This window comes from Naegleria lovaniensis (genome assembly GCF_003324165.1).
Source record: "Naegleria lovaniensis strain ATCC 30569 chromosome Unknown tig055, whole genome shotgun sequence".
NCBI classification, from domain to species: Eukaryota; Heterolobosea; class Eutetramitea; order Acrasida; family Naegleriidae; genus Naegleria; species Naegleria lovaniensis.
In genome coordinates, this window is record NW_025407877.1 from 47,712 (window position 1) to 75,468 (window position 27,757).

The window sequence follows — 27,757 nt, forward strand, 5'->3', positions numbered from 1 at the left end:
TCAATTATTATTATTATTGTGAAATGTTTTTATAATATCATTATATTAATTATTATTACTGAAAAACCGATACTTTTTTACTCCTAGTTGAAAGTAGTTGTTGTTGTTGCAATAAAGAATCAAGAAAATTTTCAATGATGATGATGATTTTCCATGTTGGGTCGGAATGAAGTGTTGGGAAGGGTTGGTGTTATCACCAAGTATACCAGTATCACGTAAATAATTTAGAATTATTGTGCTCCTTGTAATTCTTCTTGTTTCAATTTCTCCACTAAATTCTTCCAGGCTGGCTTCTTGTGCCATGTGGGTAATTGCGGAGGGAAATATGACTTTTGCATGGCTCTCTTCTTTTCATCTCTCGATTTTTGAAGTATTCTAGTCTCTCGGATGTATCGAATTTGAGATTTGGAATAACGGGCTGCCATTTGGCAAATGGTTGTTGTTTTGAACATGATGTAGATAATAAAATATTTTTTTAAACACGATTGTTGTTTTGAAAAAGAATTCTTCATTATTAAAGTTTTAAGCGAACAAAAATGCAAGACATCATACCCAGACACACCACCAATGAAATAGCAACGGCTTCTTCTTTATTCTCAGATTTACCTGAAGCCTTGATGGTGGAAATTTATGAATTTCTTTTTGAGCTTCCAATAGTTCCGTATCATATTTGGGATGTGAGTTCCGACGAAGCAATAACAACGTTATCCAATCAGAATAGCAATGAAAAATCAAAAGATTATTTCTGGAAACACCATAGTCAATGTACATTGGCATTTCCTCATACTTGCCGCAAAATCATGATGGCTCTTGAAAAGAATCCGAAATTTCAACTCACAAAATTCATTCAATTTTATTGTTTGGGAATTAAAAATCAAAGATATGATAACATTGAAAAGTTGTACAGCAACATTCATGAATCGTCGGATGTTTGGAAACAAATGATACCGATTGTTATTTTTTTAAATTTTCCTTCTTTGGCATATGTCGATCGTTGGAATTTAACAAAGACATGGTGCCTTTGGAAAGACGATTCAGAAAAGCCTATCATTTACACACTCACTTGGATTATGTGGATTTTCTATTTAAAATTGATAGAATAGTAGACATGTTGACCACGTTTGTGAATTGTGTGAAGAAAGACATTCGAAACACGTATGGGTCTCTTCACGATATTTCTTCCATCCCATTAAACTTTCCAATTTCTAACGAGAACTATACTATCACCGTGACGTACTCGCAGCTGACTCAAATTTTAAATGAAGCCGATAAGGTGGTTTCTGCATGCATGAAGTTATTCCATTGGAAAGCTTACAAAGAATACTATTTTGAAGAAATGTATCTCGAAATTCCAGAAGAGCTTCCAAGAATTAGAGAAAATTATCAAATTTGTGCGAAACTCTGCAATGCTTTACAAAATTCTTCCATGAATGACGAGGATTTGAATCATCTCTTTTCCAAGCTTAATTGCTATTACTGTGACAAGCTGTCAGCTGCTTGTTATTACTCGAGAAGATTCTCGAACAAGAACGTCCTTCTACATTCTGTACATAACAACACTGGAGTTATTGATTCTAAAAACGAGAATGACAAGTGTGACAAGTATGATCAACAAGTGATTGAGCGTGCATTATTCGCCTATGGTGAGCTTTTTAACCGTCTACCAGCATACTTGCAACAAGATGAGAAATTATTGATGATAGCCCTCCAGAAAGGGTTACCTTTAAACAAGCTGGTCAGGAACTATGCTTTTGAATCACCGAATAGTGCTGTACAGAACAAGCTATTTTTAAAAGCTGTAGACATCATGTTAGAGGATTATGATTTTGCTTTTGGCATCATTTCGACACTTGCTTATCGGAGGAGTCGCCTATCCTGCATTGCATATTATGTCAAGAGACGTTTAACGTCCACGAAACTATTGGATGAAGACCCATCAAAGTATACCAAGTACAATTGTTTGTTTGTAGATTGGGAAATGATGTATTTAATTTTTCGTGCAGACTGTTATTCAGCTCGTTCTTCGGCTACAACTGCATGTGCAACCCATTTTGTCAATGTTTTAATGAAATTAGAGAACGGTGAGGTGGATGGTGTCAACATTTGCATTCCATCTCTTTCACCAGAAGCGAAAAATTATATTATTCGACACAACAAGAAATTCTTTTACTCATTGTACTGGTAAACATTATTGAACACAGCGATTACACAAGTGTTTATGGTTTTGAAGAGTGAGCTACCATGTCAATCGTTGAATCGTTGGTGGGATAAATTGAAGAAATAAGATGAAATGGTTAAAAAATATTTGTGTCAAACAAAACATTTATTGAGGTAAATGATACTTATTATTGATCAACAAATCATTGTGTAACTGATGCAACCTCATCGTTGATTGCTGCAAATCATTTATTTGAACAATATTGTTTGCAGCTTAATCATCTTCATCCTCAATCACACTTGAAGAAGAATAGGTGGATTTTTCACTTATAAGCGGACAATGCTGATCCAATAAATACCTCTGAAAGGTGTATTTAAAGGGATGATGATTGTTATGACCGCTTGTCGAATCGACATGTTGCTGCGGTGACAATGCTTGTGCATGATGATCCAAACCATGATCTTGCTGTACAGCCAAGGATGACCCATGAATATTATCATTCGAGTTGGTTTTTCCAATTCTACTGATACCGCTGAGAGTAGCAGATCGTGAAAGAGAAATAGAGGTATGTGAAGCATGACTGGTTGTGTTTGATGGTTGGGTAAGATTTGGAACAGAGCTTTGTAAATCCAGACCAGAAAGTGGAATGCTTGACGTTCGGGTGTGATGGATATGAAGATGTTGTTGGCCTGATTCCCCAGATGATTGTGACGACGAAGTGAAATGCTGACCGGAGGGTGAGTGTGGTCGAGTAGTACTGCTTATTGATGTTGCTGTTGGGGCTGTGCTTGGTTGAGCATGCTTCTTGTTGAGTAGTAGTTGTTTCATCATATCTTCATATTCTCGCTCCTCTTGTTGTTTCATTTGTTTATGCTCAATGAACCATTGTGGCAGATTTCCGGATTCTTCAGTTGGTAACGTTGTTAAATCCGTGTCAAACATTTCAATAAACTGTTGATCAATGTGACGAGCATTATTTCCAGCAAAACATTCATATTCTGTGAAAATTGAGGTCAGAGACCAATCTTGTAATTTTCTCATGCATCCAATAAGTGTTCCTGTGAGATGAATACCGCTCGAACATACCACCATTATTGGATGATATTTCTTATTCATTAAAATTTCAAGAGCTTCTTTGATCAGCTCATCTGTACAATGCTTTGTATTATAAATTTCATCGGAATAGAGGGATTTTGAGAGGGAGGTATTCAAGAGATTGAGTGACATGTTGTTCTTGATTTGTAATACAGGTGGGACATGTTGGAGTGTGGATGACGATTTCGAAGGATTCAAGTGGCTTGATGTTGAATTGGAGGAAGTGCTAGAAGAGGGCGTGGTTGTTGCAGATGGAGTATTGAGAGCTGACGCGGAAGACGAGGAAGAAATTTGAGTAGTATTGGTGTTGGTAGAAGAATTGACACTTGTTGCAAGTTGGAAATTGGGTAATGAGCTCTGAGGTGGTGGTGTTGATGCAGAAACAGGCGTTCTCGCTGTGATTGTGTTAAAATGTTCAAAAGTCATAGTTATATTGTTTCCGAGCGGTGTATTAATACATTATTATTATTGGCCAATAATTTCGTGAGACAATCAGAAAATGATAAGACAACGATCCAAAACAAGTTTATCAATCATCGGGCCGATTCTAATATACAATTATGACTCACTTACGTTTCACTTGAGATGATCCATTCGCCATGACTTGATTCTTTACTCCTCCACTCAATATACGATGCGAAATGAGCAATCCGAGTTCAATGATTTCAATTTGTTCTTCCTCCAGAAACGTTAAAAATGATTTCAAAATTATTTCCTGAGATAGAAAGAGCATGGTTTTTAATCGGAGTGTCTTGATGAATTGAAATTGTTTTTCATGTTTTGGAATTGAGCTCCGATAGATACCCTCTTCAACAATTCCAAAAGCATCGGGCACTTCAAACACTGAAAGTTTTGGATCATCAGAGGGAAGTGAATCACTCATTTTTTTAAAAAAAAAAAATTCTTATTAAATTTTCATCAAAAGATATCTTCAGGCCATCTATCAGTGTTTAAGGAAGCGATTGCAATTACAACACAGCCCTTGGTAGAAACATGTTACTGTACATTAGAATTTCGGGATTTACTCCTATCGTGCTGAATTTAAAAGAATCGGATTTGAGGCCTCAACACTGTGTTGAAATTGTGAATGAATATTACAGTAAATTGTATGATGGTAAACCGCCTTCACCTTTACGGCCTCATAAAATCATTACATTTGCCAATAATGATAAATTATTGGTGTTCAACAGAGAGGAAAGTAAGTAGAGAATTTGATGCTAACTCAGATTACCTTAATCTCTTGTGCTCTCCTTTATTAGCCTTCAATTCAAAATTCACTCTTCCCATTCAACAAATGATTCCGATTTATGATGAGCCACCTGCCTGTATTGAATCAATTAATTATGTCAAATCTCCAATGCCCAAGCTGTATCCGTACAATGTTCCGAAATATGTGAGCCTTAATCGGCTCATCCTATTACTGACCGATGAGAAGAGATCGGAACCGTTCCTTTCCTCAGTGTTTTGGTGGTGCTATCGTGGATTTGTCAAGCCGAAAATCATTTTACAAAAGTTAATTGAGAGATTTGATGTCCCTCTATTGCAATCTAGTACTCCCGAAAATGGAATACCACCATCTTCTCCCTCTTCTGCGTTCTCGTCAACAGTGGCTTCATCTCCCTCCTCGCTTACCTCACCATCAAACAACGCTCCCCCATGGTCACCATTTGCCATGCTAGATTATCAGCCTTCTCTCGACGAAATGCATTACAATATCGACGTTCGAAGTAATATTCAACTCTCTGTTGCCAAATTATTACTGGACTGGGTCGAGAAGTATTATTTTGATTTTGATGACAAGATGGTTCGTCAATTGTCTAATTTTTGTACCTCTCGAATGATGGAGAGCGTGGCCTCGTTCATTGCAAAGAAAATACTCCAAGCCATGAAAACTTCCTCTCGACTGCCTCATTGGGAGCAGCAACAAGTTGAGGAAAAGAAGATGCAACAAATGGCCACACAAGAAGTTTTCCCAGTAAATGTTGACTCTTCACCAGAGTCAAAAAAGTCTGGCCAACCTTCAACACCTAAAAACATCAATACCACTATGGATTCAAAACAAATCTCATTATTGAAAATGGAGCCCAAAGAGATTGCTGAAACACTCACTCTACTCGATCACAGCATTTACAACAAGATCAAATTCACGGAAATGTTGGGCCAGTCATGGAATAAGGATAAGAAGCGTTTCATGGCTCCAAATATTATCAATGTCACCACACTCTTCAACAAGATTAGTAATTATTGTGTGCACCAGATTGTGAGTGAACCTAACATCATGTCACGAAAGAAAATTCTGGAAAATCTATTCAAGACTTGTGAAATATTGCGTGAAATGAATAGTTTCAATATGGTCATGGCCATCTACAGTTCCTTTGTATCATCGTCAGTCTCCCGTCTCACCGACACCTGGGGGATGTTGGACGAAAAGTGCACTAAACAATACGAAGACATTTGCAAGTTCGTCTCGACAGACAACAACCAAAGAATTCTCAGGGATGCTATGGACAAGGCATTTGCAGATGGCGAAGCAACCACACCATATTTGGGAATTTACCTTCGTGACTTGGTGTTCACAGATGATGGTAACCCAACGTTGATTGATGGAAAGTTGAATTTCTTTAAGGCCATCAATCAATATGCCATCATGTTCAATATTTTGAGATTTCAAGGAAGAGAATATACATTTGTCATGAAAGAAGAATTGCAGATGGCTATTGAAAGCTACAAACCAAAGAGCGAGGATGAACTCTACAGCATGTCACTCAAAACTCAGCCTCGAAAGCAGTAATTTCACCCAATCAAATGAACATGATCAATCCTCCTTAGCATCATTTGTCCAACAATTAGACATGGAATTAATTTCACAAGGAGAAGGATATTAAATTCTTGAAATATTGAATGATATCATCAGGAAAATCTAAAGTCCGTAAATTTTTCAAAGTTGGAGTACACGTGCACGAAATGAAGCACCTTCAAAGCCAAGGAAAACTTGTTTCGTGTACACAAAATATTGATGCAAACTTCCGCTTTCCTGATATTTACAATAATAATGAAACTCTCATCGCTACTTCTCTCCATTGTCTTGAAATGTTCATACAAACTTGAATGATTGTTTTTGCATCCAGAAATTGCACAATTTTCAAAATCAAATCATCAATGATCAATATCGGATCATGATGGTCGAAGGACTTGATGAAATATTCGTTTCTGAAAAAGTAACTGTTTCATGTTCAACTGGAATGCATTGATTTGAATTTAAATTGCTGCTAATGCTTGATCGAGCAACAAAACATCGGAAACGATTTTTTTAAGTATTTGACTTTGCGAAATTAAGAGTGACACAGAGCGCGTTTAACTCCAGCTAAAATTTGCAGGCCGTGTGTCATTTTGTAAAGATTTTTTTTCGAGTTGACAATTTGTAAACTCTGTTAACTGTTTAATAATATCAGGCTGTGCAACATTGAGATGGCACATGGCGGTGTTACATCTGGCAATTTTTGGCTGTCACTCTTAATTTTGTAAAGATTTCTTTCTCGTGTCCTTGCTGGGAACAAGTCCAAAGACTTCATAATCACTCACTCTGAATTGTTCAGTTCCATTGAAAAATGTCTTACTCTTCAATGAACCATAGTACATTCCAGATAAATTTGGTAATTGATACGTGTGACCAAAGAATTCTGAAAACATTTGTGACAAAATTTCACGCATAAAAAAAATTATAAAGGACGTTTTTCGTTGAACACCAATTGAAAGATATTCAAAAACCTACCGCAATGACTCGAATTGTTAATATTACAATCTGCATAAATAATCAAATCACGTCCACCTCCAAAAATAACTCCAAAATTCGAATAACATCCAATCGCTGCACTCATACCACTCTTAATCTTGAATCGAGTCATCTTGTTGTTCAAATATGGATTATAGAGTGAAAATAGAAATGCATTCTCGTCACTCTCATCAGTATTTCCACTATGCCAACTTTTACATGTGAAACCTCCAAACATGAATCCCTTATCCGTTTTGATCACAGTAAATGTTGGACCTTTTCCATCACATTTTTGATGAAATGCTTTTCCATTGAATCCATCTTTAGAACCACGATATAAAACAAGCCATTCTCGTTCGGAGAGATCTTTTCCGATTTTTCCTTGTTCATTGATCCATTCGAGAATTTGTAAAAATTGTTCCTGAGAGAGGAGTGATGAAATTCGTGTAATGTCTTGAGTGGCTCTCTTTCGAGGTGGAGATTCGATGGAAATTTTTTGTTGCATTTTCAAAGATAATTGAAATCCCAAAGTTTGTGACAATTGAAAGGACATGGCATGAATGATTCGATTCATCCAATTCATGATGGTTGGATCAATCAAAGAGTTTCTTGTAAAAGTCATCGTTTCCAGCTGTTGTTGTTGTTGAGAATTATTGTTGCTGCTGCTGTCCAATGACAAAGCAATGGAAGGATCTGTCATTGTTGAGGTACTATTGTTGATAGGTTTTGTAAACTTTTCCAAAACTTCTCCGAGATGAGCCAAACGATTGGGTGACAAGTGATACAATCGAACTTGTTCCAATAAAGTTGTAAATAAAACATCTCTTCGTTGCTCTAAATCTCCTTCACACCATCTTAAAATGGCATCTAAAATCACATCCTCACTGTCCACACGTAGTTCTCCCCTTCCTAAGAGGAAAATGAGTGTTTCCAAATCGAGGAATAAAAAAGATTTTGTTTTTGAAACTTTTTCAAAATGTGTGTCAATGTAGGTGAGAGCTCGTTCTCTGAGTCTCTCGAATTTTCCGATTGTGTTCACTTTCTTTGTGAATTGGTTAGTACTCGTTGTCAAATGATTCCCACTTGTATGATGTAGAAGAGAATGGGTGGAATTGTTTCCACTCGTAGACACTTGATTGGAAATTATGTTTTCACATGGATGGTTAGTCATTTCGGTATTAAAGCAAGTCGTGTCTGTGGTTGTTGCTGTTGTTGGCGGAGGGTTTAACAAGTGACCACTAACGATCACAGTGCTTCCATTGTTGTTATTCACATTTGTATTGGGTGAAGTACTTGTTGTGTTTCCAATGAAACCTCCTCCTCCTGACAAGTAGAGCAATGAAATACAATTATGTTCATTCAAATGAACTCGTAAATACTCTTCACATGCTCGACACAATTCTGTAAATTGATACTTGTCAGAAATTTCCAATAAGGGAACAATTAAATGAGGTTCAATTTGATATACTTGTCCGCTGTACATGCATAAAATCATTTCCACAAATAATTGCTCGTCATCAATATCTTCATAAGATCCATTTCCATTTAGACCTGATAATTCTGTTACAATTTCAATAACATTTTGTTGAGAATCTTTCCATTGAGAATTAAACATGGCAGCAAGAACGGGACTGTACATGGAGAGCATGAATTTGTGAGCATGAATTTCTCGTCCGGATGGAATAAATCGAATGGTAATGTCTGAATAATAGTCACCTCCAACATTTAAATTTCCAAATAAATCGTTGGTTTGAAAGGACATTTCTTGAGCAATGACAGGACTATGTTTACCCATTTGTGACGCATTGGTAAAATAACTTTGATTGTTTCGAAGGAAGAATCGAAGTAATTTCTGATGTGGTAATATCGAAGTCAAATCTAAATTAATAAATTCTGTCAATGGAACGTCATCTGTCAATAGAGTGTCACAACCATACGGTGGTGTCGAAGCAGCATTAGAAACTCCCACCACTGTGATCGTGCTGCCACTACTACCAACCGATCCAAAACTATTACTATGTGAATGAGTTGGATGACTCGTCGAATTGAGTGTCGTCGGAGAGGTCTGTAACAAATCATCGACTGTGAAAGAATATTCGGAAATTCCATTACTTCCCTTATTTCGATTTCGTTGATGATTAATAGGTCTCTGTTGGTGTTCCGTCACAGCAGTGGATGATGTTGGTTGTGGAATTTTTTCATCCAAATTTAAATACAAAATGGAATTTGTGTTATTCGCTGTTGTTGTTGTTGTTGTGGTTGTTGGAGAAGATTCCGAAGAATGACCATAACCACTACTGCCACTACTACTCCTTCTTCGATCTGGATCTGCAAAATTCCAAGAAAATGAATGACTTGCTTGTGGTTGATGTGCTGTCGTTGTTGATGAAACATGATTATAAGAATTTGAAGAAGAATTGATAAACACGTCTCGATTCAGAGAAAATTTTCGAGTATTGGTCGATGATGACGGAGTGGGTAATGACGGATTGGACACTGTCGTTGAAGTCGGTGTTGATGAATTCAAAGACAATCCGACTCGATTATTTGTTGTTGTTGTTGTTGTTGTCGAGTTTTGAATATTTAAAGAAGAATTATTCATGAGTGAAGTCGATGTGATCACGGATGAATTTAATGAAGAAGTTGGTGTTGTTGTTGTTGTCATTTGTTGAGAATTTGATGATGAATTTGTGTTGGAATGTTGTTGTTGTCCGAGAAGTGAAGTTTCGCATCACCACGACGAGTATTCGAATGAGTCGAAGAATTTGTTCCAGAACCACCCGATAAGAGAAATCGAATGGTTTTGCTGTTGGGATGATGTGGTGACGACGAGTGATTGTTGTTCGTGTGGGTCATTCATAACAACAACAATTTGCAAGTGACAAGTGTCAAAATTTTTTTGTGATCGAGATGCTCATGATTTCCTTTTTTCAACTCTTGAATGAACCTCTTTACTTGAACCAATTTAATGAAGGACTCATATTGAGTTATTATTCAAGCTTTGAAAAGCTGTTCTCCAAATAATTGTTTTCATTAATTAATATTTTTGAAAATACAGAAAAAAAAATGATTTCATCATCGTCTGAAGAACCATCAAGCAGCAGTTCCCACACGAGTACCAACACCGTGCTGGACAAGGAATTAGATGCAAAACCATTCATTTCCGAAGCTCACGGAGATTCTTTGCAATTACATCAATTTGAAACACAATTTGTAACCAATGTGTACAATGAAATTGCACCACATTTCTCTAATACTAGATATTCAAGATGGCCGTTTATTAATGAATTTATTTTGGGGAAAAAGAATTGTTTATTTGCCGATGTCGGATGTGGAAATGGTAGGGTATTCATTGTTTTGATTTTTATGAGAATGATTATTCCATTTATGAATTTCTGATGAATGATGAATATCGATATTTAATTAATATATTAATTTGTAAAAAAAATTGAATAATATGAAATATCTAATTTCGATTATGCGCTCAGGAAAATACATGCAATCATGGAAAGAGACTATTCAATATTATAATGGTCATTCACTCAGTAAAACATCTACCAGTAATTGTTTCATTGGAACTGACATTAGTTTGGGATTGGCAGAAATTTGTAGAGATCGTGATTTAGAAGTTCTAGTCGCCAATAACACACAATTACCATTTCGAGGAGAATATTTTGATGTAGTGATTAGTGTCGCTGTGATTCATCATTTTGCAACTCCAGAGCGAAGAATGCAAGCTATTCGAGAATTATTTCGAATTTGTAGGAAAGGTGGAGATGTGTTGATATATGTTTGGGCATTTGAACAACAGTCACCTAAAAAAAAGTCCAGTGCAACGACTGCTACTACTAGTTCTGAAGAGTCATCATCCTATCGATATGCACAACAAGATGTGTTTGTTCCATGGCATTTACAGAAACAATTTGATTCGACCACAAAGAAAGAATCTCATACAGAACAGCAACCACAAACCTCCTCCAGCACGAATATTGTACCAAATGTGACACAAGGTAGTGAAGGTGAGAAAGTCTACAAGCGATATTATCATTTATTCAAAAAGGGAGAATTGGAACAACTCGTTCAAGATGCTTCTGTTATGGTTGATGAGAATTCTGGAGAGCAACGTACTGTATTCGAGTTTGAATTTGTGAAAAACTTGTATTTTGAAAAGGATAATTGGGGAGTTGTTTGTAGAAAGAAATAAAAATCTGAGAGTGAATGACGGAAACGATTCATCTCGCAATCATCGGCTACACATTTTGTTCATTGCAAACATGAATGAATGGTTATGAACATGAATGCATACCGTTGAAGCCAAATGAACAATTACAGCAAATTCTTCATAAACCATCACTGAAACACAGTCCTGATGACGCTTTATTAATAACCTTGTTTGTTTTGGAGGTCTTGTTATATGAAAACGATTTTAAATTGCTCAGCACTTAAAGAACAAAAGCCACAATTTACTACCAACTCAACAAGTCAATATCATCATCAACTCCTTAATCATTGTTGTTATGCTCAGATACATTCGACAAAACAAAGCAAAAGGGATTACACATAATGGCATACAAACATATTTTGTTTAATTGACCAAACCTGCCCAAAACCCAAACAACAACCCAAACCAAAACCACAACTACAATAAACCAACAAATTAACCCATCCACACCAAAGAACAATGTTTTTTTGATAAGTAGTTATTGAGATCAGACTCCCAAAAAAAGTATGTTTGTATCAAGTTGAAATTGTTGATTTAAAGGCGTTCACAGCACAAGAATACATGATCATCTTTTCACCACGTTTATTCATTTAAAGAACGAGATATTTACCAATTTATACTTTCACATTCAAAACTCGACAAGCATAGGCATGTAAATTTTCTCCGTCTTGTTTCTTGGCCTCGAAAGAATTTTCAAAAATCTTGTATTGGAGCCATACCTTTTTGGCTTCTGTGATTGCTTGAGCATCGCTTAAATCTTGAGAATAGTCCACAGAAAAATCGTTCCATTTCAATTCTTTCGTTAAGGTTTGTGTTGACACTTCCAATTCTGTGCTCAATAATTCCAAAAAGGTTGTGCATGGTTTCTTAGATGGCAATTCACCAACGTCAGCAACAGGCTTGATATAGAGCTCATCTAGATTATGATACAAAAATGTGACCTTCTCGAGAATGTCGTTTCCAACCTTTAAGCATTTCTTGTTGGTTAATAATTGGTTCAAACTCAAAGGTATTGGATGTTGAATGTTGTTCTGTTGCATTTCAGCTCGACTTGCAACCTTGTACAAGTAGATGGCACTAGCGTCACACAACACGATATATCTCATTTGAACAATTGGAGTTGTGTCATTATCTTTACGGGTGGTTGCTTTCTCTTCCTTCACATTCCACAAAATATTTAAGGCATAGACTTGATTTTGCAAAGAGAGTTTTTGGAATATCTTTCCTGCTTGCTTAATAGACTCTGAAGAATCTCCTCTCAAATATACAACTCGGAGATTCTTGTCTTGAGTGTGTGACTGTGAAAAGAGTTTTGTTGAAGGAATGACAATTTCTTTAGGGGATCCTAAAGAGGGAGTAGGGGTGGTACTAGTAGTGGTGGAGGCTGTTGTGGTAGCGCCACCGTTAGTCTTAGCTTTTGCATTCTTAGTTTGAGTAGTAGTTGTTGCATTCTTACTGACGTCATTGTTAACAGCAGGGGAGATTGTTTGTGTTGTACTAGTAGTGGTTGTTGTGGCAGTTGTGATTGTAGAAGCATCTTTGGTGACATGATTCTGTGAGGAGGTTTGTGATGCCTTCGCCTTTGACGGAGTTTGCTTTGCCTTACTTTGAGTGGTTTGTGAGGTGGTTGCATTGGAGGCCGTAGAAGCCTGTTGTTGTGGTTGATCATCCGTGCGCTTCTTTCCCGATACTGATGGTGTGGCTGGTTCTGTTGTTGCCATCGGAATAATTTGATGAGAGTGTTTCATGATCAATTCCAAACTTTTCATTCTCTCCCTTTCCAATGAAATCATGGATTTTCTAAAAGTTTCAAGTGATTCATTCCATGTATTCAGCATGTTCATAAATTGCTCTTTCATGGTATTCAAAGAAGAGCCATAAGCATTCATTGCAAAATTAATATGAGAGATGATTTCCGAGTGTTGTTGTTGGAGAAGAGATTCCAAGGATGAGGAAGCCTTTGCAGTTGTTATCGGTTCCTTGTTGTTCTTGGATGCCTTATTATTGGACGAAGGAGTGGTTGTTGATGATGTTTTCTTAGGGATTTCTTTCTTAACCAGAGGCTGTTGTGTTTGTTGCTGTTCCTTTTCTTCATTGGCCTGATGATGAGAATTTTCAACTATTGGTTGATCGACCACTTCCTTTTTTACAAATGATCTTCTCACTCCAGGAAGTCTTCTTCGGGTCATGATTGCTAATAAACTCTTACTCGTTGATGAATTGGAAAATTGAAAAATTATTAAATGTTCTCCGACGAGATCAAAGATGACACAAAGAGTAGTTAGATGATTTTTTTAAAGAAAAAAAACCTTTGGAATTCCTCCAACAACAAAACCTAGTCATACAACGAGGTTGGGAAGTTTCAAGGTGGTAGTTGAAAGTTCTATTGGAATGAAGTTGAAATTGCACATTCAAACTCAAATGCCACCCGTTGGACCTTATTTCAGGGAGTTTTTCAAGTAAGAATAAGGTTGACGATGGATGCTGTAGATGGAAGGACCATCTTGGTAGTAGTATTTTTGAATAAGCAATGATCCGAAGAATAAACTTGACGAACACAACGGACACAACCAAGCAGTGAGACCTTAATTGATAATTCCTAATTACGGATGAAATTCAAAAAGTTATTGAAAAAATGGCTTCAGAACAACACCCTCCTAGTGTTGTTGTAAATCGTGATGATGCTGAGCAACTTGAAATTGAAAAGAAGAATAAATTTATTATGGACTGGATTTTAGGTTTGAATGCGTCATGGGCAATGTCTTCGCTTTTGAAAAGTTTTGAACCTGAAACGGGAATACATCATGAACAAGCCGAGCATCATCAGCAACAAGCACTACGGAGGACGAAGAGGATGAGGAAGACGAAATTAATGATAATGAAGACTATGATGAAAATGATGAAGAAGACTATGAAAATGATGAAGAGGATGAGGAAGAAGATGCAGAAGACGCTAATGAGGAACAACCCGAAGATGAGGAGAGTGAGAATAATGATGAAAATGGCCTCACGCATCACATCATTTCCGTTAACATGAAGGACAACGATTTCCTGACCTATACCTTTTTTACGGAGCTACGTAAAGCTCTCGCTCAAAATCATTCTTCTTGGCCCGGTCTGGTTTCAAAATTTGCATCGTTTTCTCGAGACTTTAGGTATCTAAAATGTGCCATCGAGATGGTTTTAGAGAAAAACGAAACATGGAGGCCATACAACGTCCAAGAATTGTACGACAAGGTGTTTCATAAATTAAAACAGAGAGAATTGATTCCCACATTTGATTTACAAGTGGTGCTATTTACCTTACTTTCTGTATTTGAGAAAAGCACCACTGCTTCGTACGAAAATGATAACAATTTGTATCACTACATTTACCCAATGATCATTGAATTGTATGAATATCTTTTAGAACGTTGAGAGACAAGAAAAGTATCCCATCCACGGCTGATCAACATGTGTATGATTTAAATATATGGTTGAGTCGGGATGCTTTAAGTAGCTTCACAGGAGGCGCTTGTATGGTGTTTACAGTGTTACAAGAACACTACAACGAGAAATATCAAAACATTGCCTTAATTGCAGGAGCTAGAAGTATTCAAAACGACATGATTTTGTAGAAGTGATTTGCGACATGCCCAACTCACCACCCCACTCGGTACCTTGTAAATGTTCCATGACAACGTTTTTTGAGATACCACTAACCTTGAAATGTCACGCACTTGAACGACCACCGTAGCCACAGAAATCACAAGAGTGTCTACCTCAAACACTCCTAACGAAAACATTTCCATAGCCAATTAAAAAACTCCGATAACAAGGGTTTTTAATTGCTTCTTCAATGCCTTACAAGAAAAGGTCCTACTTCACAGTTATAATCCGTTCGAACGTTTATTGTCATTTTCATGATGACCTTGTCTCATTCCTAAAACGGAGATGGCATGTGAGCAATCAAAACAATGATTTTTTCACTCACAACAACAAAATGTTTCCACGTGGAGCACCACTACCACCCCAACCCCAACCACAACCATCACTACCATTCCATCATCAGAACAACAACAAATTTTGTCTTTGAAATCAAGAACATACGTTTCAATAACTTGGTTTCTTTTCCACAAAGGTTGTCTTTTCTTCCTCTTGTTTTTCCTTGCTCATTCCATAACAACAACAACAACAACGAATATACTTGTTCATCATGAACCAGTGGTGGGTCTCTTGCAATTTGTCACTGCCAAACCTTTACTTTCCTTTCATTCAGCATCATTTTCTTCTTCGACATTTCATTTCATTCCGAATTTCCGTACCTCCGACTGTCTCTTCTCAAACAAATAATAATAATAATTATAACTCTACTACTACCACACCATGTACGTCCTTGCATCCAATTTCTCTGACTGTTCCCATTCCTTTTCTGTATTGGTCCAAATCGGATTTTAACACTCGATCATCGAGTGAATTTTTCGAAAAGTCATGTCTGATCGAAAGTGAGATGAGATTGACATCGAGTTGGTCTTCTTCGAGATGGACTTTGAACGATTATTTTGAAAATCGTTTGGATGATCAAGTCGTGAATTTTCACATTGTTGATGAATTTACCATGTTTCAAATTTTTAATGCAACATCATTATGGAATGATCCATCCCATTCAAACAAACCATTGAATTTTCAATTAATTGCACAATTGACAAGAAAGAGTGATCTCTTTTTAATGAGTAGGAAAGAAAAGAATATTACCAATTATTTGCAATTGAAAGATCGGACCATTGCTGTGTGTGAGGAACATGTTTCACATTTGAATTTTGAATTATCGAGAAATGGCATGTCATTGACGAGAGATGTGAAATTGAAAATCGTCTCTACCATTGATGACATGTATTTGAAAGTTCTTGACGATTCTATTGATGCATATTTTGTGAATGACATGTACATTTTTACAGGAGTTCGAAAAACTCCAACTTCTCTCTATTATCCAAGAGAATTTAATATCATTCCAACACTATTCTCAATTTCAAATTATAATACATCGGAAATCAATCCATTGACACCAACACATGCACAACAAGAAATATTTAGATATGGAATTCTTGTTCGAAATCATCCAACCATGGACTCGCAAAAATTTGAATCCATTATTAAGAGATTTTTAATTTCACAAATTGAAATGTATGCATATTGTCGAGAAAATCCAAGTGAATGCTTTGAAAAATGGGTAATTTACGATTACATGATTGATAATGTCAATTCCATGATTTGGCCTTCTAAAAATGGATTTGGTGTCATTGATAGCTCTCAACTGGACACTTCTATGAACATTTTTTCGTATGATTTTCCATTATTGGCAAATAAGAATTCCACGTTTCGAAAAACATTTATTGAAAAGTTTGTGAACACTTCGTATATCAATCAAATCTATCAAGATGGATGCTACATGGTTGGAAATTCAACTCACAAGTGTCAATTTTCAACAACTGTTGGACTGAACGTCACTGCTCTTCAATATCAATCCGTTATTCCTCAATTTTGTGAAGATTTTGTCTTTCCATATCCTCTCTCCTGTATAAGAGGTTATTTATATTATAGACTCTATTGTGGTTTCATTCCGTTTATTATTGGAGCAGCTGTCAATGTTTTATGCATTTTAGGAATTCCATTTGTTTGTACCGAACTCATTATTCGAAATCGATTTATTGCTCCCTATGTGACTCCAATATGTTTTACAGGATTTTTAATATTCTCGGCAATTGTTTTTTGTCGATTTGTGACCTTTCCAGAACATGTAGCTTATGGATTGGCCAGCTTTTGTATTTGTGTCGTCATTGTGACACATGCCATGAATATTATTCGATACTTTTATGTTCGAAATTTATTCAAGATTATGAAAAAGAGTAAGAGACAACAAGATCAAGGACGATTTGGATCCTATGCTTCGAATATGACTAACAATGCGCAATCGAACTTGGATATTTCAGCAAGAAAAATTCGAATTCACAGAATTGTCTCCTCTCGTCCTGTTTTTGTCACCATTTGGATCATGGTCGTTTGCATTTTACCTCCTTCCTTTTTTATAGCTCAGTATTTTTCACCTTCCAATTATGTCATTCGAAATGGAATTTTACTCATTCTGTATTTTGTAGTGACTTTATTTATGGTGTTGTGTTTCATCTTTGATGCTATTATTAATCGAAAGAGATTGAGAAAGAGAGGATTTGTTTCGTTTTTAGTGTTTGATGATCCGTTATTGTATCGAATGGAATTAATGTTGTGCTCTTTGGAATTGATTTCAATACTGTGGGCTTCATTGAGTGATTATTATGTGTACAATGTGGCTGCTTTTACAAGTCAGGTAAGAGTTATTTATTTTTTGTTGAAACGAATTTTACAATTTTTTTTTGATTTTTTAATTCCACCATTTAAGGCAATTGGATTTACCTTAATGGGAGTCACTGGATCCTTAACTTGGTCGTATGGCTTCTCCATTCTAGTGTTATTGTACAGAAAATGTAAAAGAACATTGGCCAGTGCCGTGGGACGTAGACGAAGATCCAGTGTCATGTCGGCAATTTCTGACACTTCAGGTGCAGGTACTTCTTCCAATTCTGACAAACATGATCATTTAGAAAGATTGATGAATAATGATGATTTTTATTCACTCTTAGAGGGTATGTTGTTGTTTTATGGGAAATTGTCAATTTATTGAATTTATTGAAAAACAAAATTTTTTATTTTTATTTTTCACAAGATTATTGCAAGAAGGAATTTTCTTCAGAAAATTTATATCTCTACACGGTAAGTAGGAGGTAAAAATTTTTGTTGAAATTGTTCACATCCAAAATCTTACCACAATTTTATTTTCAAATTTAATGTTCAAAAGAAATTACTTCAAATCAAAAAAAGGAAAAAATATTCCCTTAATGAGCTTCTCTTCATTTATGAAAATTACATCAAAAATTATGCACCCTACGAAGTCAATGTTTCATTTAACACCAAAAAAGCCATTCGTGAAACATTGGAAGCTCACAACGTTCTCCTCTCTCATCAATCCAAAGATTTATCACAAACGGCCATGAAATTTGTTCCTTCCCTCGAGGATCCTCTTCGATACAACACATTCGATGGTAATCACAACTCACTCGATCAAGGTACACCTACCACTCCATATCGATCATTCGACAATGTGGACGTCGACTCAAAGACACCACCAAGCGCTTCCGTTGAAAGAAGACCTACCATTGGAAGTGCCTACACTCCAACTCCACCCAAATCATTCGGTTCAGGTTTTAAGAATAGTTTTAGAAAATTGGGTTCTACTTCTTCCATGTTCGATGAAGATATGGAACCCAATGCCAATCATTTGGTGGGCATGGATGATGTCGAATTGTCACCTTCATCCAACCAAAACAGTGTGAGCTTTTTGGGTTTTGAAACTATTGAGCCATTGTTTAATGATGTCACACAGAATATTATGGACACATTTAGTCGATTATGTGATACGACCGAGTACCAGCAATGGGAATCATTGAATAGTATGACAACCTTTGGAAGTGACGTTCGTTTGTAACTGGTGTGACTTGTTCCAAGAACATTGTCAAATCATAAAATGGAATTCGAATGTTTTAGAAACTTCACTTGTTGAGCTTGGCTGCTTGTTTGGTAAATTTCGTGGGGTTGGCAATTGAAATTTTCCCAATCTTGGAGCGACTCGTTGTTCTTGAAGAGGTCGTTGTGCCACCGAATTTTCCTCTCCTCTTCTTTGATTCCTCTCCATACTTTTGGATTTGCTTCTTCTTATGATGCTCATATTTCATCTCTTCATACATGTCAATTGCATTTTCAACATTGACATTGGTCAGGGGTTGTTTGGTAACGATGGAATATTCAATGACTTTGGCAAGCGCTGCTTCTTTTTTACGATTCAAAAGACTTGTGACTTTTCCTTGTGCTTTCATTCTTCCAGTTCGTCCTGCTCGATGCATGTAATCAATGGAATTGAGTGGAAAATCAAACATGACTACATGATCGACAGGATTCAAAATATCCAAACCTCGAGAGGCAATATCTGTTGCAACCATAATGCTTAGACGACCAGAGCTGAATGAATCAAATTCTTCAGATTGTCGTTCATGAGGCATGTCTCCGTGGAAACAACTTGCTTCCAGACCATGTTGGGTGAGGGTATGATGGACGGCACGACAACTTTTCACAGTGTTGCAAAAGATTAAGACTCGTTCAGGAGCACAAGATGAAGCATGACTGGATGATGGCATCTCCAACAATTCTGCATTTGAGGATTCCTCCATAGATATCTGTTCATCGTCATTGTTGTTCGTTGTTTGTTCTAAACCAAGACTTTGAACGAGGGCTGAATTTTTGATACTTGTTAACGAAGCATTGAGTTTGGGTTTCTCGATTTCTTGTCCACACTAGTTTCACTACTCTTGGTTAACTTGATATGATTTTTCAATTTCAAAACTCGTTCCAAAAGGTACTCCAACTTGTCCTTATTATCAGTCATGGCGATAAATTTGTGTTGAATGTGCAATGTTGGCTTGTGCATATCCTTGTCGATAATATAGAGCATATTGGATGGAGGTGATGAGTTTGGTTGCGTAGAGGATGTATGTTCGCTTTTTTCCAATTTGCTGGATTGTTCCGTGTTATCTTTCGTAATAGTGTCAATCGTATTTTTCTTGTTTGCGTCATCATTTAAATGAAATGCAGAAGCATCTTGAGAGAAATAGTGATTAATAAATCGCTCAATATTCGCATTATAGGTTGCAAAAACAAATCCAAATTGCACAAATTCATTCACATGTTTACCTCGTTGCAAACATGGAACCACAATCTTTTCCAATTCCTGTAAAAAATCTTTTCCACATAACGTATCGGCTTCATCCAACACAACATATCGAACGTCTGAGAAGAAGACATGACCTTCAGAATGCAATTCGTTGAAAATAGTCGGAGTCGCTACAACAACGTCAACATTGGAATGTAAATCTCGTTTCATTCTCGATTTTGAAAGATCACTCCTCAGTAAAACACTTCTAAATTTCATAGAATGACTCAAATATTTTGTAGTTTTGAAAATTTGACTTGCCAATTCACGAGTAGGAGCAATAATGAGTACTTTGGGTCTTTGAGTTTGTCTTTCAAGACCCAATTTCTCCAAATGTTTCATCTTGGTTAAAATTGGTAACAAGTAGGAAAGAGTTTTTCCAGTACCTGTTTGAGCTCCAATACAAAAATGTTTCTTTTTGTTTGTTTTTTTCAATAATTGAGAAATTGCTAATTCTTGAATGCTGGATGGATGTGTAATGTTCCATTCTTGGAGAATTTTCACTACCGATGGATCAAAATGGAAAGAAAAGAATTTATCAAGGCCATCCCGATGATGATGGAGTCTGTTGCTTTGGCTGCTGATGAAAAAATAGTGCCTTCTTTGACCTCATGATGATCCACTACCGATGATGATGGTTGCATCAGTGGAGGCTCTTTCAACGTCAATGGCTCATAATCCCGAAGCGTTTTTTTAGCATCCGAAGAATAACCACAAAATTGATTCTTTCCTGTAAATAATAATGCACTTCTAACTGCCAATGATGTCAATACATGGCTATTCAAATTTACACCCATGATGATTGGCACTTTCCGAATCATTGTGTTTCCAAAGAGTGTTTTCATCATTTTTTTTGTTGAAAATTACAAAAAAAAAAAATGCCAGCCACCGTCTTGCATACCATGATTCGAGTCGGAGATCTCGAAAAATCACTCAACTTTTATTGCAATGTTTTGGGAATGAAAGAAAAGAGAAGAAGTGATTATCCTGAAGGAAAATTTACTCTTGTTTTTGTTGGTTATGAACATGAAGATTTTGAAATTGAATTGGTAGGTGAGAAGGAATAGTTGGATGAATGGATTTAACCATCATGATTTTGAAAATATACTAATGATGATGATTCATGGAATTTATGAACTCACAATGATGAAAATATTATTATTATCAAATTTTAATAATAATTGTTGCAATATCATTTGATGATTTATTCCGTCCGCAATGGTGGAAAAATTCAAACGCACTTTCTTTTCTGCCTTACTATTATTTCATAACACAGACTTATAACTATGGCGTAGAGTCTTATGAAATGGGAACAGGTTTTGGACACATTGCCATTGGTGTTGAAGATATTTATGCAACTGTGGAACAAATTAGAAACCAGGGAGGAAAAGTCACCCGTGAACCAGGTCCAATGAAACATGGAACTACTGTGATTGCTTTTGTCGAAGATCCAAATGGATACAAGATTGAGTTGATTGAAAAGAAGACTTTGTAAAATTTGACTATTAAAGTGCAATTTGCATTAAGCCCAGAAAAATTTTTCAAGGATTGAAGATGAAATTGATGCCAACAAAACACTTCTGAAATTGTTGCTAAATGAAAACATATATTTAAAATACGTTTCCTGATTTAATAATTATTCGTCAGTGTTGGGGGTGAAGATTGTTTCAATTGTTCAATTTTTTGTTTGATTGAATTGTTATGATTCAACATTTCCAACAAGTATTGATTCAATTTTGCTCGAGGTGATCTTAAATCATGCATAGACATGGCCGTCTTCAAAGGTGGAGATGGAGAGGCCTTGTCACTCGTCACATCTTCGTCCAACTCTGCAGAAGGCATGAAATCTTCAGTGCTAACAGCAGCTGTTACTGGTTTTTCTCTAAAGGATGAATACATTCGTGAGTGAGGTTCATGTCGTTTCAAAAGGCTAGGACTGTTGTGATCATTGGGAGAAATGTCATGATTGTCAAATGTCGTGGATGTGGAATGATGCATGACAGAAGTATTTACATGATGATGTTGATGAATATCCAACAATTGCATACTCAATTTCAAAAGTTCCGTTTCAAAACTCTTAATTTTTGTCCTCAAATTCGTCGTGTGAATATCTTTCAAATCCGAAATTTCATCCGAAAGGTCTTTAAAATTCAAATTCATTTGTTTTTCAACAATTTGGAATAAATCCTTTTCGTTTTGTGTCGATGCCAAATTTTGTAACTCTCAACCAATGAACTCAATTTAAATATGGTTTGATCAATTTCCTTCAATCGATCCTCAATGTCTGATTTGTATTTTTGTTTCATTTGTGAAAGTCGAGTGTGAAGCACGTTGACCATGCATGATTCATTCAATGGAAGTTCTTTCGCGTCGAGAATTGGAGGAGAGAATTCATCTTGTTGAGTCACATTCGAATTGGAATTGACACGTTTGACTAACTCTTTAAATCTTCGTTCTTTTAGTTGACTTGGGATGACCAAAAAAAGCGTCGTGCTCGAACGAGGTGTTGTGACACCTTCAATGTTACAATTATCCAATCGTTGCACCAATGATTCGATCGTGTTGTTATTTCCATATCCACCAGTATTACCATTTTCATTAAATGTTGGAGAAAGAGTCGATTGATTCTTTTGTTCCAGTGATAAATTGTCCATGACTTGACTCTCTACGAGTGTTTGACCTCCTTGTGCATATTGAGCAATCATGGTTGCTCTCTTAATAGCTTGCAGTGTGCTGTCTTTGAATTTTTTCGAACGTGTCACCACTCCCATTCGACATCGAAGTCCTCGATACAGTAATTTGATGTTATTCTTTTGATAGGTGCAAATACCATCGAGTGTTAAAAGCGAATCTGGCCAATCGGCTTCCATTAATTTAGTGTGAACGAGAAGTGTGAATTTGAGAGCTTGTTTGGCAGTCTCAAAGGCACACACAACAGAATCGCTGACAATGTTATGAAATTCATCGTGTTTGACCGCAGGTGTCATGTCCACTCCCATATTATCTTTCACACATTTTCTTAACACTTCGTAATACATGGTGACGCTTTTTGAAATGTCCTCATGAGGTAAAGTCCACATTTGATTGCATCCTTGAAGGTCACAAAACACAAAATATTGCAACTTGTCTTCAATATCAAAGTTGCCTCCTGGTAATAATTGATTGGAAAGGTTACCACTGCTAATATTACTGTTGCTACTACTTGGATGTGTTTGACTTAAACCAAATTCTGGAATGGACATTTTACAATAACCTTGTTTTTCAGCTTCAATAATTTCCAAAATTGAAAATAAATCATCAATATCTTTTTGTACATGATCGACGTGATCTCTCATCGAATGATATTGTCGTTTCAAAAGATCCTCAACTTCTCTCATGTGTGAATCCAATCGTTCGACTTGCATGGATACGGCAAAGCCATTTTCTGTGAAAGGTTTCGTCGGAGAATAGAGAAAATTTGTTGGATGATGATACGAATTTCCATTATTACTTCCAAGACTTGAGACTCCTCCATTTGAATTTTGTGACGATGAAAGATTATTGTTGGAAGAAAATTTTTTCACCATTAAGGGAGGAACGGTCACGGTTGAGGAATTGCTTGATTTTCGAGGAGGAGAATCGGGAGGTGTGTTCGTAATTCCAATTTCGTTATTGGAAGTTTCGGATCGACTTGTCAGACTTCCGTTTAGTTGACCATTACTTCGAGAGGTTTTGAGAATGGGGACAGGAGGAGAGGATGGTTGATTTGTTTTTCTGGAATTGACAAGTGAATCTGGAACAATATATGACTCATTCTCATCGAGTAAGAAATATGTGTCATATTTTGGAGCTTGTGGTTTTTGTCTTTCCTTTGAAATTAAGGTATCTGTCAACCACATGGAACTGATTTGCATTCTTAATTTGGCAGTCAAGACGAGATTGGAATGTTGTGGAGAATCGGTAGAGAGAACCACTGGAACGAGAATGGTTTTGGTCATGGAACCAATGCCATGGTAAATCATGTGTGGAGGAATTGTGAAATCTGAAAGATTCAATCGAATTAATCCGCTACGTTTGTCACTTGTCACTCGACCACTTCCACTGCTCTTGAGCTCTCTAATTTCCAATATAATGGGTTTATCTTCAAGCAAGGATTGTATATTTTTAACATAGAAAGGAAGGAATGGATCTTCTTGAGATCCTGAACCACTTCCCCCTGATGAATTATTTCCATTGAGAAGTGACACAATTTCAGAAATGGTTCTTTCTTTTTTTGGTTTAAAGTCACACACAAAGTCATATTCATAATCTTTGAAATCTGCCATATAGATCATACTCTTTCTAGATCCAGTTGGAGAACTAGAATTACTCGATGCTTGTTGTTGTCCAGAAGAATTTTGCATGAATTTTCTATTGCTTGGAGATTGTGTGGAACTGTTGGTTTGACTCCAATAATTGTTGATATATTCATAATCATCGAAAAATGCATCGTTCGAAAGAGATTTCGAAATGACATTGGCAGGTTCTGTAGTTCCACCAATCGTGACATTGTTTCCACCTCTCAAGAGTGATGAAAACGAAGATTCACGCTCTTCACCTTGATTTAACACTTTCCATTGAATGGAATATCTCGATTGCAATAATTTCATCAATGCATTCGAAACTGCCATCGATTCAGATTCAATTTCACCATCTCCAAATCCATTTCTAAAACTTCCATTCGAAGAAAGAGTCGCACTATTCGAAGACAAGTTACTTCTCGATGTATCCGTTCCATTCTCTTGTTGTCACCCATCGGTGCTTTCGAATAATTATGAAACATTTTGTGACCCAATCCATGGATCGAAAGATTTCCATTATTATTATTAATACTTCCAAAACTATTCGAACGTTGTAAATCTCCTCCGCTCGAAGAAGGATTTCGACCTCCATTCATCGATGAATGTGTTGTCACTGCGCTCATTAAATCGAAATCTTCCAATGCATGAATATGAATATTGAAAAGACATCTCAATGCACTCGGATCTCCATTACTAGTTCCACTCGATGTCAGAGTCGATGAGAGATTTGAAGCTTTTAAATTACTTGTCGATCGTTTTCGAGGAGTGTTGGAAGAAGGAGGAGGAGATTGGTCGTTGATGCTGTTAAATCGAAAAAGCCGTTTCATGATGATGAAGGTATTGATGATGAGAGTGTACTGTTGAGATTTGATAACAATCATTTCAGTATTGTGGTTGATGTTCATAACGTCGTTGACAAGTGACTTACCTTGAAAATCGGATTCGTTGGGAGTGAAAACTAGTCCGAAATTGGTGTTGGCAATGAGCTCGGTAGTAGGTGTGATGAATTTCAAATCTTTTGTTGTAACAAGGAGTAATAATTTTCTTCAACAATATATTCTCTCGATTTGGAAAATTGAATAACGTTGATGAAAATATTAAAATTCGACAAAATTTAACTGTCTTGTCTTCTTGAGAACGAAACAACAAAAGGATTCGACCAAAAGAAAAAAAAATATTGTAAAATATGGAATGATGATGAGGAGTATTGCTCAACAATGGCAGTGCAGACACACAAAGTCTTTGCCGTTGATGTTATGGTTGTTTCCAAGGACTTGTGTGCGTGATGATGTGGGTATTTAACAACGGTTTTTCAAATAATGGCGCGCTAACTGGCAATTTTTTTGACAATTCTTGGTAAGATGACAGTTGACGTCGAGGAAACTGATTCTTTTAGTACCATGCAACAAATTTAAAAAATGTATTCTAGTTCAACATGTCAAACATTGTTAATCGTGACATTGTTCACAAATTTGCATTCAAGTTTGGTTGCATAACCATCTCTGTTTTTACTTTCTCTCATTATGTTGAGCTACCATGGCACTAAACAAGGAAGTTGTCGAGTTCAATAAATTCTGAGGACTGTCATATTCTACCACTCGACCATCATCAATGACCATCACTCGATCATAATCCATAATTGTCTCCAATCGATGAGCAATGCACAATACAGTACAATGTGAAGAAAATGCTTCTCGTAATGTTTTTTGAATAAGCTGATCCGTTTCCAAGTCACAACAGCTGGTTGCTTCGTCCAAAACGAGAATTTTACATTTTCTCATTAAAGCACGAGCTAAACAAATTAATTGTCGAGTACCTGCTGAAATGTTTTCTCCATTTTCAGAAATTAGGATATCCAAACCAGTTCGTTTCACATTTGAGAGACTTGGATTTTCTTCAGAGTCTTCTTCATCGTCCTCGCTCGATTCCATATTTTGAACTTTGTCTTTCAAATTTACTTGTTCCAATGCTTGCCATATTTCTCGATCTGAAAATTGGCCATAACTGTCAAGATTTTCACGTAATGTTCCCTTAAATAAGGTTGGTTGTTGAGGAATGATGCAAATTTCGCTTCTCAATTTGGTTAAAGGAATATCTCGAATATCAATACCATCTATAGATATGAATCCATTGGCACAGTCATCTTCCTCGATTTCTTGTAATCTAAATAGTACTTGAAGAAGACTTGACTATTAAAGGTATATCAACAAAGTATTTACATGAAAATGGTTAATCAATAAATCAGAATGTAGTGTGTCATTACATCACCAAAAAAAAAGAAAAAAACAAACCTTTCCTGCACCAGTTCTACCACAAATGCTCACTCGCTCTTTTGCCTTAATGTGGGCATTGATTCCTTTCAACACCAATTTACTCTTCTTCTCTGTGGAGCTTCCATTTTTCTTTTCAGTGTGTAATTTGTATCTCATAGAAACATTGTGGAAAATAATTTCACCTTGTTGTGGCCAATTAGACGTATCAACTTGTGGATTTCTTGGCTCATATTTTTCACTTTCGAGATATGAATATTGCTCTACTCTTTCCACGCTCACAAAGTCCTTCTCTGTCAATGCATACAAGTACAAAATCCAATAGAATGAATCAAAGCTTGAGGAAGCCTGAACGACAATCATACCAACCATGGAACCAGGGAAACTTATCACACTAATGAGAATAATTGAAGCAATACACAAAGCAGACACCAGATCATTTCGAATCTCAAAGTACTTGTGAATACAATCTGTGTTGTAGTTAGCTCTCAGATCGTTTTCTGCCTTCTTCACAAATGAATCATAGACAAACTTCTGCTTGTTGTAAGCTCGAATGGTTTGAAGCCCTTGAATAGTTTCGGCAATGTGTGAATTTACAGGACTACTCACAATACCACCGATGGATTCCAATTCTCGCAAACAAATTCTATAATAAATTTGAATAAAGTAAATAATTGGCCAAAGACCAAAACAGCCAACAAGGAGAATGGAGAAACACACACTACGAAAATCATTCCACCCACAAAGAACATGAGGTTTGGTGTGATCTCTCTCAATCTCCAATTCAACTCTCCATCAATGGCATTGGTGTCTTTGGTAAATCGTGTCACAATTCTTCCGAGTGGCGTGGTGTCAAAGAATGAAATGGTCGTATTGATAATACTTGTCATGAGGCGTTCGTGATAAATCTTGGCTGTCTTGAGATAATGAACCAATCCCACAAAGGCACCCAAGCTATCTACTGCAATAAATGCGGCCGAGGTTAAGGAATAGCCCAACAAGTAGAATAGCAGTGAGTGTGATTTGTATTCCTCATCACCGCTCCACAAGGTTAGAATGTAATGGTGGCCCAAGTCTAATAGCTC

At 36.4% G+C, this 27,757-nt stretch overlaps 11 protein-coding genes across 11 annotated transcripts; 6 read left to right on the forward strand and 5 right to left on the reverse strand.

Moving 5' to 3' along the window:
• Positions 1–1,012: 1,012 nt before the first annotated feature.
• On the forward strand, positions 1,013–2,185 carry C9374_012146 (uncharacterized protein; the record flags this gene model as incomplete). The annotated part of the gene is made up of 1 exon (XM_044687880.1): positions 1,013–2,185. The coding sequence occupies one exon, from the start codon at positions 1,013–1,015 to the stop codon at positions 2,183–2,185; it is 1,173 nt and encodes a 390-aa protein (XP_044542581.1).
• Positions 2,186–2,431: 246 nt separating this feature from the next.
• On the reverse strand, positions 2,432–4,136 carry C9374_012147 (uncharacterized protein; the record flags this gene model as incomplete). The annotated part of the gene is made up of 2 exons (XM_044687881.1): positions 2,432–3,648; positions 3,827–4,136. The coding sequence occupies 2 exons, from the start codon at positions 4,134–4,136 to the stop codon at positions 2,432–2,434; spliced, it is 1,527 nt and encodes a 508-aa protein (XP_044542582.1).
• Positions 4,137–4,246: 110 nt separating this feature from the next.
• C9374_012148 (uncharacterized protein) lies at positions 4,247–6,044 on the forward strand (the record flags this gene model as incomplete). Its single annotated transcript, XM_044687882.1, has 2 exons — positions 4,247–4,451; positions 4,513–6,044. 2 exons carry the CDS (start codon positions 4,247–4,249, stop codon positions 6,042–6,044), a joined length of 1,737 nt encoding a protein of 578 aa, XP_044542583.1.
• A 722-nt stretch (positions 6,045–6,766) lies between these two features.
• On the reverse strand, positions 6,767–9,690 carry C9374_012149 (uncharacterized protein; the record flags this gene model as incomplete). Its single annotated transcript, XM_044687884.1, has 2 exons — positions 6,767–6,933; positions 7,026–9,690. 2 exons carry the CDS (start codon positions 9,688–9,690, stop codon positions 6,767–6,769), a joined length of 2,832 nt encoding a protein of 943 aa, XP_044542584.1.
• Positions 9,691–10,091: 401 nt separating this feature from the next.
• C9374_012150 (uncharacterized protein) lies at positions 10,092–11,229 on the forward strand (the record flags this gene model as incomplete). Its single annotated transcript, XM_044687885.1, has 2 exons — positions 10,092–10,365; positions 10,514–11,229. 2 exons carry the CDS (start codon positions 10,092–10,094, stop codon positions 11,227–11,229), a joined length of 990 nt encoding a protein of 329 aa, XP_044542585.1.
• Positions 11,230–11,861: 632 nt separating this feature from the next.
• C9374_012151 (uncharacterized protein) lies at positions 11,862–13,436 on the reverse strand (the record flags this gene model as incomplete). The annotated part of the gene is made up of 1 exon (XM_044687886.1): positions 11,862–13,436. One exon carries the CDS (start codon positions 13,434–13,436, stop codon positions 11,862–11,864), a length of 1,575 nt encoding a protein of 524 aa, XP_044542586.1.
• Positions 13,437–13,882: 446 nt separating this feature from the next.
• Positions 13,883–14,664, forward strand: C9374_012152 (uncharacterized protein; the record flags this gene model as incomplete). Its single annotated transcript, XM_044687887.1, has 2 exons — positions 13,883–14,007; positions 14,061–14,664. 2 exons carry the CDS (start codon positions 13,883–13,885, stop codon positions 14,662–14,664), a joined length of 729 nt encoding a protein of 242 aa, XP_044542587.1.
• Positions 14,665–15,442: 778 nt separating this feature from the next.
• On the forward strand, positions 15,443–18,805 carry C9374_012153 (uncharacterized protein; the record flags this gene model as incomplete). The annotated part of the gene is made up of 4 exons (XM_044687888.1): positions 15,443–17,590; positions 17,663–17,906; positions 17,987–18,033; positions 18,119–18,805. The coding sequence occupies 4 exons, from the start codon at positions 15,443–15,445 to the stop codon at positions 18,803–18,805; spliced, it is 3,126 nt and encodes a 1,041-aa protein (XP_044542588.1).
• A 64-nt stretch (positions 18,806–18,869) lies between these two features.
• Positions 18,870–20,880, reverse strand: C9374_012154 (uncharacterized protein; the record flags this gene model as incomplete). Its single annotated transcript, XM_044687889.1, has 3 exons — positions 18,870–19,606; positions 19,681–20,546; positions 20,591–20,880. The coding sequence occupies 3 exons, from the start codon at positions 20,878–20,880 to the stop codon at positions 18,870–18,872; spliced, it is 1,893 nt and encodes a 630-aa protein (XP_044542589.1).
• An 81-nt stretch (positions 20,881–20,961) lies between these two features.
• Positions 20,962–21,578, forward strand: C9374_012155 (uncharacterized protein; the record flags this gene model as incomplete). The annotated part of the gene is made up of 2 exons (XM_044687890.1): positions 20,962–21,132; positions 21,360–21,578. The coding sequence occupies 2 exons, from the start codon at positions 20,962–20,964 to the stop codon at positions 21,576–21,578; spliced, it is 390 nt and encodes a 129-aa protein (XP_044542590.1).
• Positions 21,579–21,712: 134 nt separating this feature from the next.
• Positions 21,713–27,562, reverse strand: C9374_012156 (uncharacterized protein; the record flags this gene model as incomplete). The annotated part of the gene is made up of 7 exons (XM_044687891.1): positions 21,713–22,224; positions 22,305–24,842; positions 24,893–25,259; positions 25,331–25,360; positions 25,938–26,591; positions 26,694–27,318; positions 27,393–27,562. 7 exons carry the CDS (start codon positions 27,560–27,562, stop codon positions 21,713–21,715), a joined length of 4,896 nt encoding a protein of 1,631 aa, XP_044542591.1.
• Positions 27,563–27,757: the final 195 nt, after the last annotated feature.